Here is a 12,178-nt window from a genome sequence, read left to right as displayed (position 1 = left end):
AATCGGATTACGCGTTACTGCCCATCTCTGCCGATAGGTGAGATTAGAGTCATGCCTGGGATTCTGGTAGCTGATTTCATATTGACAGGCCAAGGACAAAGGAAGTACTTGATGCTTGGATGCAGCATGTCCAAAGCAGTAACTGAAATCTCAGTTTCTGAGTTATTTTTTTTCAATTGCACACATGTATTACTTAATATTAGTTAGACAGTGTTTAAGTTTGAAAATGAGGATTTTACAGGGAGATAAAGTTGTGTATCATTAGCATAGCAGTGAAAAGAAATATTATTTATACATGAAATGTTGATAAGGCCCAAAGGTACCATATTTAATAGATACCATATTTTATAGACCCGGGAAGGACTCCAAAGTTTAGTTTTGCATAAGGAGATCTTTGTTCACCAATGGAAACAAAAAAAATTCAGTTGGTCAGATGTGACCTAACCACTGCGGAGCTCCAACCCAGTGCTGCAGCCTCTCGATGGTCTACAGCACAGGTGTCAGACTCCAGTCCTTGAGGGCAGGTGTCCTGAAACCTTTACATGTGTCCCTGCTGCAACACACCTGAAAAAATTAAGTAGGTCATTAACAAGACTATAGAACTTGCCTGCATGCTGAGGTTTCAATTCAGCCATTTGATACATGTTACAGCACCTCATGGGTGAATGAACATGGTGCGATAAAAGTACTTTTAGAAGTTTTTCTAAACACTTACATTTGCTTACATTTATTTAAATGTACTTGAGTAGAGTTAGGGGTTGCCACCTCAGCATGCAGGGAAGTTCTATAGAGTTTTGCCATTATTCAGGTGTGTTGCAGCAGGGATACATTTAAAAGTTTCAGGACATCGGTCATGGAGGATTGGAATTTGACACCCATGGTCTACAGCATCAAATGCTGCACCTAAATCAAGTAGCACAAGAACAGAATATCCATCAGCATCAGCAGTTCCTAAGACATAAGTGTGTCACCCTAATAAGCACAATGTCAGGACTTCAAAATGTTTTGATGTAATCCTTCAAGAAGTTTTAGCCAGACAGTCTTCTCTAAAAGTTTTCGTATAAAAGGTAACTCTGACACTGAGCCGTACTTGTAATCAGAAAGAGTGAGGCCAGATTTGTTTGATGAGTGGTTGCAAACAGGCCTATTTAAATATGTTGGGATACACCCAGAGGACAGAGAACTGTTAATTACTGAAAGCAACCAAGGGGCAGTGATATCCAAAACTTCACACAGACATTTTGGAGGTATCATTTCTGCTTGATGAGCGTTTCAGTTGTGACACAGTACTTAAAAGCTCATCCAAAGAGACTGGCATAGAAGAAGATAAAATTATGACTAAGTTACTGGACATCAATAAAAGAATCAGAAGCTGCTGTTTTGGATTTGATGCCAATTTTCTTCCTGTAAAAAACTCAGAAACTGGAGAAATTTGTCACTTCCTATCATAATCCAATTTAAACTTACAGGATTTTAAAAGGCAGTCTGCTGTGTTAAAAACAGCTCTGAGGCTATGCTTATTAGTACTGAAGTAGAGAAATATGCAGTTAATGCAGTCTTAACCCATTCATTGAAATCAACCATTAAATCATTCAATTCTTTCATTTCATTTCTTGATAATGTACCTGAAGATTTGTCTTCTTCCATCGCCTTTCTGCCCTCCAACATTTTTTTTTTTTGAGGGAGACCTGGCCAAGAAGGCATGCATTGAAAAATTATAAATTATAAAACCAAATATAACATATTCTGAATAGTAATTGCACTCTTTGGTTACAGGAGCCTTCATAAAAGCTTTGAACTCTCCTGGAGAGACTAAAGCATTCAGCTTTAATGTGCACTGAAGGTTATTCCATGACCAAAGTGCAAAATACCAACCTCTCAAACAAAATCCAGGGATCCCCACAAAGGCGCCATCTAAACAAGTGCAAACCATACAAGCTGTTTGAAGGTGTTGGCTGTTTACACAGATAACAAGAACATTTACCCACTATTGGTTTGTACATAAAAATATACCAGTGCGTTTGCCTCCTAAGGCTTAATAAAGCCAAGAATCCAGATTATAAAGTGAAGTGTACTGGACAACTAATTTGATATGAAATGTGAAGCACTGTGATAGAGTAAAGATAACAAAGTGTAAATGTTATTTAGAAAGCACTAAGAAAATGTGCTAGCGGGAGTGGGAGAATGCACAAGTTGTGTAAAGCTTTGAGTGCTCAGAAGAGTAGAAAAGCGCTATATAAGAACCAGTCCATTTACCATTACACACATGTATAAATACAGGGTAAGGAAATAGAGTTTGCATCTAATCAGAAGTGCAAGAGGAGTAAGTGCAAAAAGAGCATATTATATGCTGATGAGTTAAGTAGAGAGCAAATATACAGATGCACTATTGTATACATATGAGATGATCTGTATAGCATACAGATGTTCTATATTGCTATACAGACAGGCAGATATACAGATGTACTATGAACAAATATACACAGATGTGCTACATATATGCAGACATACCGGTGTGTGGTAAACAGATCTACAGAGTCTTATGAATATATCTACAGTAGTGGAAGCATAGCGCTCTGAACAGACTATAATAGTGAACAGTGTACGCACTATAACAGAGACTATGCTATGTCAGTGTCCTAAAACTATGGCAGTAACCAATGTCAGCATATGGTAAATGTTGAGAATGAATGACAGTCATGATCATGGTCATTGGAAGGGATAGGAGGAGTGTAGAAGGATTAAGTGAGTGTGGATGGAAGGGTTCAGCGGCGGACTGAGTTCAGTAGGGTGACAGCTGTGGGGAAGAAGCTGTTCCTAAACCTGCTGGTTTTAGTCAGTAGGGTCCTGTAGCGTCTTCTGGAGGGGAGGAGCTGGAACAGTTTATTGGCAGGATGAGAGGGGTCCCTGATAAAGACGTGTGCTCAGCGTAGACATCTTTTCTTGTGGACACCCTCGATGGCAGGAAGTGGAGTCCCTGTGATGCAATGGGCGGTTTTCACCACCCACTGCAGTGCTTTGTGGTCAGTAACAGAGCAATTATGACACAGTAGGTCAGGATGCTCTCTATCACATAGTGGTAGAAGTTACCCAGTATGTCAGTAGACATGAGGTTCTTCTTCAGTGTCCTAAAGAAAAAAAGGTGCAGATGTGCCTTCTTCACCAGGTTTAGTTGACCAGGACAGATTCTCAGAGAGGTGGGTCCCCAAGAACTTGAAGCTGGAGACCCGTTCAACAGCTGTGCCATTTATGTAGATGGAGGCATGGGTGTCTCTTTTCTCTCTCCTGAAGTCCACAATGAGCTAATGAAACAGTGTCTAAAACTGAGCCTTAGAGGACTCCTTTACAAACTAGACTTACATCCAGCTGTATAAACTAAAATGTAGCTCCTAATCCACCTTGTTGCCTAAACTAGTATCACTGATTGACCATAAAGAAACTGGCCAACAGATTCAAATGAACAAGGCAGCACAATCTTGCATCCTGTCTGAATCGTTAAGAACATAATTTGTTGCCAAAATAGCTGTAGTTTTGGTTCTATGAACAAATCTAAAGCCAGACTGAGTCTGAAAATTGTTGTCTGGCAGATATTGCTTCAGTTAAAAGTTTGTTTCAGATTCTAAAATCAAACGATTGGATGTAGGGTGATAATCTTGAAAAAAACGTATGCCCCTGTAAATAATATGAATAAACATGACCGGGTTAGGCAGGTAAAAAAAAAAATGTAAAAACTAGTGCTGTCAGCGTAAATCTCGTTAAAATGACGTTAACGCCATAACCGCATTAACGCGGCAAACCCCCGTGTGAGGTGCTGAACGGCGCTAACGCGTTAACGAGCTAACCGTGCTAATGCGTTGACACCGTGCAGCCTTCGCACGGGGGAGCCGCGTTAACTCACTAACAGAGGTTGGCCGCATTAATGCGGTTATGGCGTTAACGTAATTTTAACAAGATTAACGCTGACAGCACCAATAAAAACTCTTTATAACTGTTTAATAGATATTTCCTCTTAACCCTTTAAAACCGGTCAGAGCGGGCACGCTCCGTTTTGCGCAATTACTTTTAAATCCCGGTAGCTCTGCAACCACGTGAGCTAGCGCAATATTTTTTTTTGCATATGAAACTGGAGAAGTTGTACTTACATCTTATGCCATCAGCTTGTCCTAGGTCACAGTTTCCTTCCACATATGGCTTTGCAAAAACTGCATAAAAAGCACTTGCAGCAACAAAAACATAATATTCCAGAAACGCGCTTTGCCGATCCGATCAGCTGTTCATAACACTTCCTACGTTGGAATAGACGTCAGCACGAACTATCATGTGCCCGCCATAACCTACCCGAAACCGGAAGTGACGTCATTTTCGCGGAAATGTAATTTTTTACCATCAGGGCCTCATGAGCCTATACTGGTGTTTATAAAAGTTATGTTTGACTTTATGACTTTCTGTGTCGTTTCTGGGATGCTTAGGACTCATATTGCACTGCTGGAAATAGTTTATTTCGATGCATATGCTGTTTTTTTGCAAATTTGCGCTATAATATTTATTTTCGTTTTTCCTGCAGTGTATAAAAATTGGTGTATTTCAAAAATAAAACTATGAAGACACTCAAAATAAATTTCCTGTGGTGGGAAACTATTTTGTGCAACTTTTTTGTATTTACAGTTTTGAGGGATAAGCCTCTTAAATTTCTCTAACTAGAAATATATGTTAAAAAAAACAAAAACAATTTTCAATTTTTTTGAAGTTTATTGCACTTTTTTGCAATTTATGTAATTACTATGCACTTAATGCATACATATTATTAAAATTTAGGCTGTAATGGTTGTATTGATGTATAGCAACTTGAAATGCTCCTAAAAATGGCACTACAGCATGTAAAAATATAATATAAGCTCTGGCAGACTTGGTTCTATGGTAGGTCTTAAAGGGTTAAGTACCACAAGTCAAAGGACTCCCAATCAGGAGCTTCAGTCAGTGTTAAAAATCAAATCCAAAAACTCCAGTCTGCATTTGCAATTATTTCTCATGAAAAAAGTTTTTTTCTTTTCATCAATTGATTTGGATGGTACATGGATTTCGATTCATTATATCTTCAACTGCACCTGTTATAGTTTTTAGTAGCGCTTCAGATGTTCAGAAAACACACGTACACTTTATAAATCACTGTGTCTGGTATTCCCTTTCCTGCCCTATTTTGTTAAGTGAGTATTTGTCCCTGTGGTGCCTTTGGTTTTATACACTGATTAATTTTGTCAGTCACAAGTAGAGTAAGACACACACACAACATAATTTTATTTTTAAATGGTCCAACATCACAATCCTTACGACCTACTTACCATGTCCTTTCCTCTTGCCAAATAAGTGGTACAATGACAGCATATAAAGTAGCTTCCACACCAGCTCCTATTTCAAATCATGAAAGGGCCCATCACAAGACAGCCTCAACCTCTATACAAATCATGTTGATGATGAAACCTGATAGGTTGACTGAAGAGGAAGCTGGCGGTAGTGACAAATAACGATGATGAATTCATTCCCCTTTCACTCAGAGCAGAGCACGACAGGGATTCAACTGGTGCAGCCAATGTCGGATTACATGTGAAGCGTGCAGGCTGCATTATTTATCAAAACATAATTTAAACAGCATGTGAGCCTGATTTTCTCATCTTTCCCATTGAAAGCTGCCAGCTCTGTATACTAGCTGTATATGAGCTGGTGTGTGTATTTTTCTGTATGCGTTTGAATGAGCAGCGATGGAACACACATGTTGGTTCCCGATGCATTACAAGGCAAAGTCGTGCCTGTATATTTACACACAAAACCAGCCTTGCATACCCAAAAGCAGAGATTTATACATTTGCAGTGCATAAATTTGTACCAGCTCACCTCTGTCACTGCTTTTAGAGATTTTGATCTTTGAAAATAACAAACAATACAGACAGTGCCCAACCAGAGAATAGATTACTGTTTCTGAATCCAATCTCTTGACTCTTGCTATTTCTAGATGGAGACAAAAACAACATCCCAGGCTTCTGCCAGTGGTGCAGCATGAATAAATCCTCAAAATTTCACACACCATTTGTCTCATTCTATTTGGTCTATAGCTGCAAACACCATCTTGCAATTGTTCATCATTACTGAGTGGAAAAGAATGTTGTTTCTACCACTGAATCCATTTTATGTCTTATGTTACTTACGAAAGGTAATAACCTTAGAGTTTATTTTGGTAAACTGTCCTGTTATTTCTATATAAAATGTCTTGGTTGTTGAAAGTCATCAGGTACTGTATCTGTAATGTATCTTTACACCATTTATTATTCTATAAGCTCATTGCGCTCATATTTAGTGACTACAGAGTTGACTACAGAATTTTGTGTCTTTCCTGAGATTTTGAACTTAGTCAGATTATATTCAATGATTTTTAATTAGCAGGCATGACTTCATTTGAATTTCTTGGTCTTAGTCCTGTAATCTCCATGTGAAGATGTAGCAGCTTGAATTATATAGTGTAGGAACATGTGACTCGGCAGGAAGCACAGTCACAGAGCCTTCGGCAAGGCAGTGGGAAAGATTTTTTGTTACCAAAATACAATAGGTGGTTTAGCTAGCGATCTGTGTAAAATAATGTAATCAGGACATGTGCTCTTATCTGTCTCTATCGTTCTGGTTATCTCTCACCATGTTTTCGCTTTTCATCTTTGTTTTCTCTGAGGTTTGACCTGGATCTTCCTCTTTCTTATTCCTGATCACTTCCTACTTCTTTTGTGATTTAAGTATTATAGAGTAGGCAGGTTCAAACAAAGCACTGTGTGTTTTGTGTGATGCTCTATTATGGTAGTACAGACTATGTTTGCAGTGCATACACACATTTAGCTGTTAAGCCTTTTTACAGTCCAGCAATCCACACACACACACACACACACACACACAAATAGATCAGAACACATCATTCTTGAATATTATTTTGCTTGTGAGTGATCATTTGAAATCGACTGTGTTGTGCCGTATTTAGAGTGTTAAAATTGCTGTTGAGAATAAAAGGTCATGCACTGGTTTAAGTGTTTGAATAGATACAGGGCTGAACTAAGGAATTGCTTGAAGCTTGCTTCAGGGCACGTGTACCATTTAGTTTTAATCTTTCAGTTTTCATAGTACTATCAGTGATTTTTTTCCCCCAATTTGCACCGTTAGCAATTAAAAGCAACCACTTTTTAAAGTTCAGACAATTTTTCTATTAGAGAATGACTGTTCTTCCAATACTGAAAATCAGAGTTGAAAAAAATGAAGAGGGAGCTTTATCAACAGCTTGAGCCCACTAATCTCTTGAACACACCAGATAAAACAGATGTCTGGCCCATGTGTTTCATGTAAAATATATAAAAGCATTTATTTTTTTCTATCTTCAGCTCATTTTCCTTTGTGTTTGTCTTCCTCCCATTGCTCATAGGCCTTTGATGCATTCATCTACATCTTCTTCGCCTTGGAGATGGTGGTAAAGATGGTGGCTCTGGGGATCTTTGGCCGTCGCTGTTACCTGGGCGACACCTGGAACAGACTGGACTTCTTCATAGTCATGGCAGGGTAAGCAAAAATCATTATACAAGCACAGTAGGCTTCTAATACTTCTCACACCAGTGATCTAATATTGATCACTGGTCTGAGCAGGTAACCCATATGTTGAAAGGCTCCCTGTCTATTATCCTGTCAGAAAATAAGGATAAACAGTTTAAAATATTCTTTAAAAAAAATAAAGGCATAAAATCAACCATTTTAGTACTGGACTAGACAATATACAATATACCAATGATTCATAAAAAGAGGAACTCTGCATACTTGCTGCAGCAGCCAGAAGGTGTATGGATACAGATGCTAAACTAATGTTGGGGAAAAAAAGTAATGGCTAAATAGTACAAATAGACAGCAATCTCTATATAACTAAAGTAGATACGTGATTGTCAAAGTGATAAAAATACATGTTAAAAGAATGGCTAATAGTTAGATAAATGCTATCCGATGACATATGGCAAAATGTCATCTGATAGCATTTAGCTAACGTAAGCTAATATAATTCCCAAAAAGTTTATTCTGTTCATCTTAATGTAGTATTTTTAGTAGGAAAAACATTTCGTCACTCATCCAAGTGATTTCCCCAAATGGTTTCCCCAAACTTATAAATAGCTAATGTAACTGTTAGCTAAACAGTGTCTGCTGGGAAAAAAGGTAAGGTTATGTTTGACAGATGGAAATGACTAGCTAAAAGTTTGGATAGCAATTTAAATAGATCACTAAATGTACCAAACAGTGATTAAATGGCACTAGGAAATAGTGGGCTATAGGATAAAAGAGGGCATTTAGCCAAACATTGCTTAAAGTAGTACATGAATAAAGTAGAATATGAATATGAGAAGTGATGTTAATGAAAGTGTTGTTTAGTTCATCTGACAAGGCTTTGGGAAGATGTAAAACAAAAAATGAGAACAATGTTAAAAATCTCGAGTCTTTTTTACTTTCTGTGAATAACTTTAAAAGGTAAAAACATTATCATAAAAGATCTTGAGCGACAAAATATTAAAACCAGCAAAAACAGCCCCATCAGCAATTTCTGCAGACAATTTCTGCAGAAGCAATAGACAAAATGTTATAGCGTAAGTGGCAATGACTTTTAGCACGTACAACTTTAAATCTTTAAAACCACAAGATTAGATTTCAAGTATATATAATATTTTTTATAATGGGTTTTGTAGACATTAATAAATTATGCTGTCATTATGCTATTTATTGGACGGCAGATCCAGAAAACACAAGTGTTATTTTTAAGAGCAAAGATTAACAGCCTATTTTGCCATTTAATTTGAATGACTTTTTGGCTGACTGGCTTGCTGTTACCCAGCTTTAATTATTGCAATCTGTCTCTATTACTCTGGTCTAGTCTCTACTACTATTTACTTAGAAATAATATTTGTTTTCTAAGCATCTTAAAAGAAATTAGAGGGAAGATTAATTAAATGGCCCTGCGACAGACTGGCGACCTGTCCAGGGTGTACCCCGCCTCTCGTCCTATGACAGCTGGGATAGGCTCCAGCACCCCCCGTGACCCTGAAAAGGATAAGTGGAAGCGAAAGGATGGATGCATGGATGGATTAGTTAAATGTGACCCATATCATTTTCAGTTAATCTAGATATGTTCACATATTCTACTATGTGTATATTTAACAGAAGGATGACAAATAAATGGCTATTATTTTGCATGGAGGTCATATAGTTTTATGCATTAATTTATGTTAAAATTATGAAATTAGAACCAGTTTAAATTTCTGGTATGACCCTGTGTGGACCAGAGTCAGAGTCAAAATGATATAGAAACAAATAAAACTGTGAAATAAAACTATGGAGGCATTTTACAAATAGATGTTTTATTGCTTTACACACAAAACTGTAACAGTGGATGTGGCACAGCTCTGAGTGACTCTTGTGTTATGAAACAAGCAAAGGTCGGTGTAGAAAACCTTCAGGTAGCAGCTTTGCACTTTTACCTGCCACTGACTAAACTTGATGGCAGGCCACTGAAAAGCTTTGCTGTCATTGATGTGTCTTTAAAAACTGCTTGGAAAACAGGCTTTGACATAACACTCGACCAGAAAAAGTCACTGTGTGGTGTGAACGAAGCAGCAAAACCACTATGCAATAACAGCCATCCAGTTTGCTCTGATTGTGCGGCCGTTTCAAATGTTTCTGTATTTTTCAGCAGCTCCAGCAGAGTGAGACAGCAGCTCTTGTTAAGCCATCAGCACTTACATGTTAATTTCAAAGAATTTTAAAAAAAGATAAATAATTAAATCAAAGTCATGGTATCAAGAGTCCCTGATATTCTGCCACAGACACTACAGTATCACATACCGAGATACTGCTTGGTAAAGTATTGGGTGTTCACCAGATATTGATCAAAAATGTAGCTTGGCACAGTTATGAAAAGACATCAAATCAATCTAAGAACATGTAACACTTACATGTCGGCAACAACATGCATGTCTCTGGTCATATATTCATATATTACAGGTTTAACTTGTTCTTGCAAGTATTCTTCACACATGCTGTTAATGCGTGAGGAAAATACAAGGCAGATGTGCTAGATGGATGCATGTGCACAAAACCAAAGTAAACACACCTGCTCAAACACCTGCTTTAACCCAAGTGAAATATGAGGCTCAGACATGCCAGGTGATAAAGTCCCTCTGTGTGGTGTGTGGTGTGTTTGTGTTTGTTTTGGTCCTGGGGGGTGTGCGGGGGGTGAGGAGATGCCCACATCTGGGGGATTCAACTCTATTCTGAGGTCGGGAAAATGAAGCCCTCATACCATAAATACATAAAGCTTTTTAGTATGTAGACTTGGTTTAAAAAGTCTCCAGAAAATGAGCATAAGGAAATGTAATGTCCTCCGAAGTGACGACTATGTGAGGGAGAGGGAGATGGATGGGAGGAGTGGCTGGTATAATGGCGCACAAACAACGATAAAGCTACAGACTTTCCAGGGTCGGTGCAGGGACATTCATCTTCATTTGTGCTGAATCAGTTTATCCTCAGCGGATGCTCAAACACAGCTCGCGCGAGTCTATGTGCGCGTTTATGGCACAGACTTACCCACACAGATTACAGTCTGTCAGCTTATGCCTTTGCTGTGTTTAATCTGCGTGCGTGCGCCTGCCTGTGTTTGTGTATGCATTTGTGCGAACACCTCGGTCTTCGTTTGCCTCTTGGCAGCACCCATTAGATTAGCGTCTAGGCTAATTGCAGAGGGCAGTGCCAGCTTTTCTGGGCCAAATCACAGTCAACATTCTGCTATGAGCTCCATGCCTGTTACCTACGGGCAACACCTCTTTTTTGTTTCTTTTTGACTCACCTCGCTGCTCTTTCTTTCTTCTTGACATGCTCAGATGAACATCCACCCTTTGGCCCCATACGCTCCTTTCTTTTGTCAAGAGTGGTTTTCCCTTTCTGTCTTTAACACCAGACACCTCACAGGAAAAATGTTGGTTTGTTTTTTCATTTCCACTGCACTGACATTAATTTTTTTTCCCACTTTGTGTGGTATCTGCAGTGACAGCATGCAAATTCTGTATCTTTGTGCCAATACCACTGAAATTCATGATTCAGCAAAGAAGTGTGACCCTTTTTATTGAAAGTCAGCTTTAACTTCTGCATCTTTTTCTAATGTACACCAAGGATGAGAACATACTGGCAACCTGTCCAGGGTGTACCTCCTCTTTCACTGCATGACAGCTGTAACAGGTTCCAGCCCCTCCCCCGTGACTCTGAATTGGATAAGTGGAAGAAAATGAATGGACAGATGAATGGATGCCAAGGAAAAAGCTGAGAAAATTTAACAGGTCAAAGAAATCATGGAAAAATGAATGATGCTGGTCTATGGAGTACGCTAAAGAGTTGTGCCTTGACTAGGCACAGCTCTTTAGGTGCTCTTGTATTGTCACAATACAAAAATTTGAAACTGATTTGGCTGCTGTACTCCGAATTTCACTCTTTATTTGCTCAGATTAGTTCTCCACACTCTGGACTCTCTGCTCCATTTAACTCTAGTTCCCTGCTGCTCTTTACAGGCAGTTCACCATGTGTCCATAATCCGCTCTGCTACGGCTCAATATTCGATCCATGACCTGTTCAGCCGGCGATAATTATTCATCTTTTTTCTAACAGCCTACTAATCACTACATTAATAAAAACAGATGGCTAATGTGGCTATCGGTAATTGCTAACAGTTAAACAGCTACTGTTAATGCATTTTCTGGCTGAGTTAACACTGATAACTGTTCGATACTTCAATGTTGTTGAAGCAGGAGCTTCACTGACCTCTTTGTATTCCTCCTGTCCAGTGTCATAAACGTTAGTGAGGGGAGGAGCTCTGATGGCACTGTTTGCATCAATTTTTGCAAATGTGTATTTTAATCCAGTATTAGTTTTAGTATTGATTAATATCTGAGTATCAGTTTTTGGCAACCCTAATCTTGACTGAAGCTGATGCCAATTATGATGAGACCAGTCTTGAAAACTAAAAAAGAAGGCAACTGGATGATGCACTGTGGTTCATGTGATGACTCGTATGACCAATAGTGGGTTAAAGACCCAGAATCACCTGAAGGACCTCCAAAATTAAGAACCCCCA

The 12,178-nt window shown here is 38.7% G+C and overlaps 1 protein-coding gene across 5 annotated transcripts in view; it reads left to right on the top strand.

Annotated features, from left to right (window-relative positions):
* Positions 1 to 12,178, top strand: part of LOC146520239 (voltage-dependent T-type calcium channel subunit alpha-1I-like) — a 201,985-nt gene that overhangs the window by 103,716 nt on the left and 86,091 nt on the right. For all 5 annotated transcript variants that reach the window (XM_085158407.1, XM_085158404.1, XM_085158408.1 and 2 more), the window contains exon 4: positions 7,451 to 7,584. In XM_085158407.1, the coding sequence (XP_085014533.1) occupies positions 7,451 to 7,584 (134 nt within the window). The remainder of the gene's footprint in view (positions 1 to 7,450; positions 7,585 to 12,178) is intronic.

This window comes from Neolamprologus multifasciatus, chromosome 4, assembly GCF_963576455.1.
Source record: "Neolamprologus multifasciatus chromosome 4, fNeoMul1.2, whole genome shotgun sequence".
NCBI classification, from domain to species: Eukaryota; Metazoa; Chordata; class Actinopteri; order Cichliformes; family Cichlidae; genus Neolamprologus; species Neolamprologus multifasciatus.
This window is presented reverse-complemented; position numbering and strand designations above follow the sequence as displayed.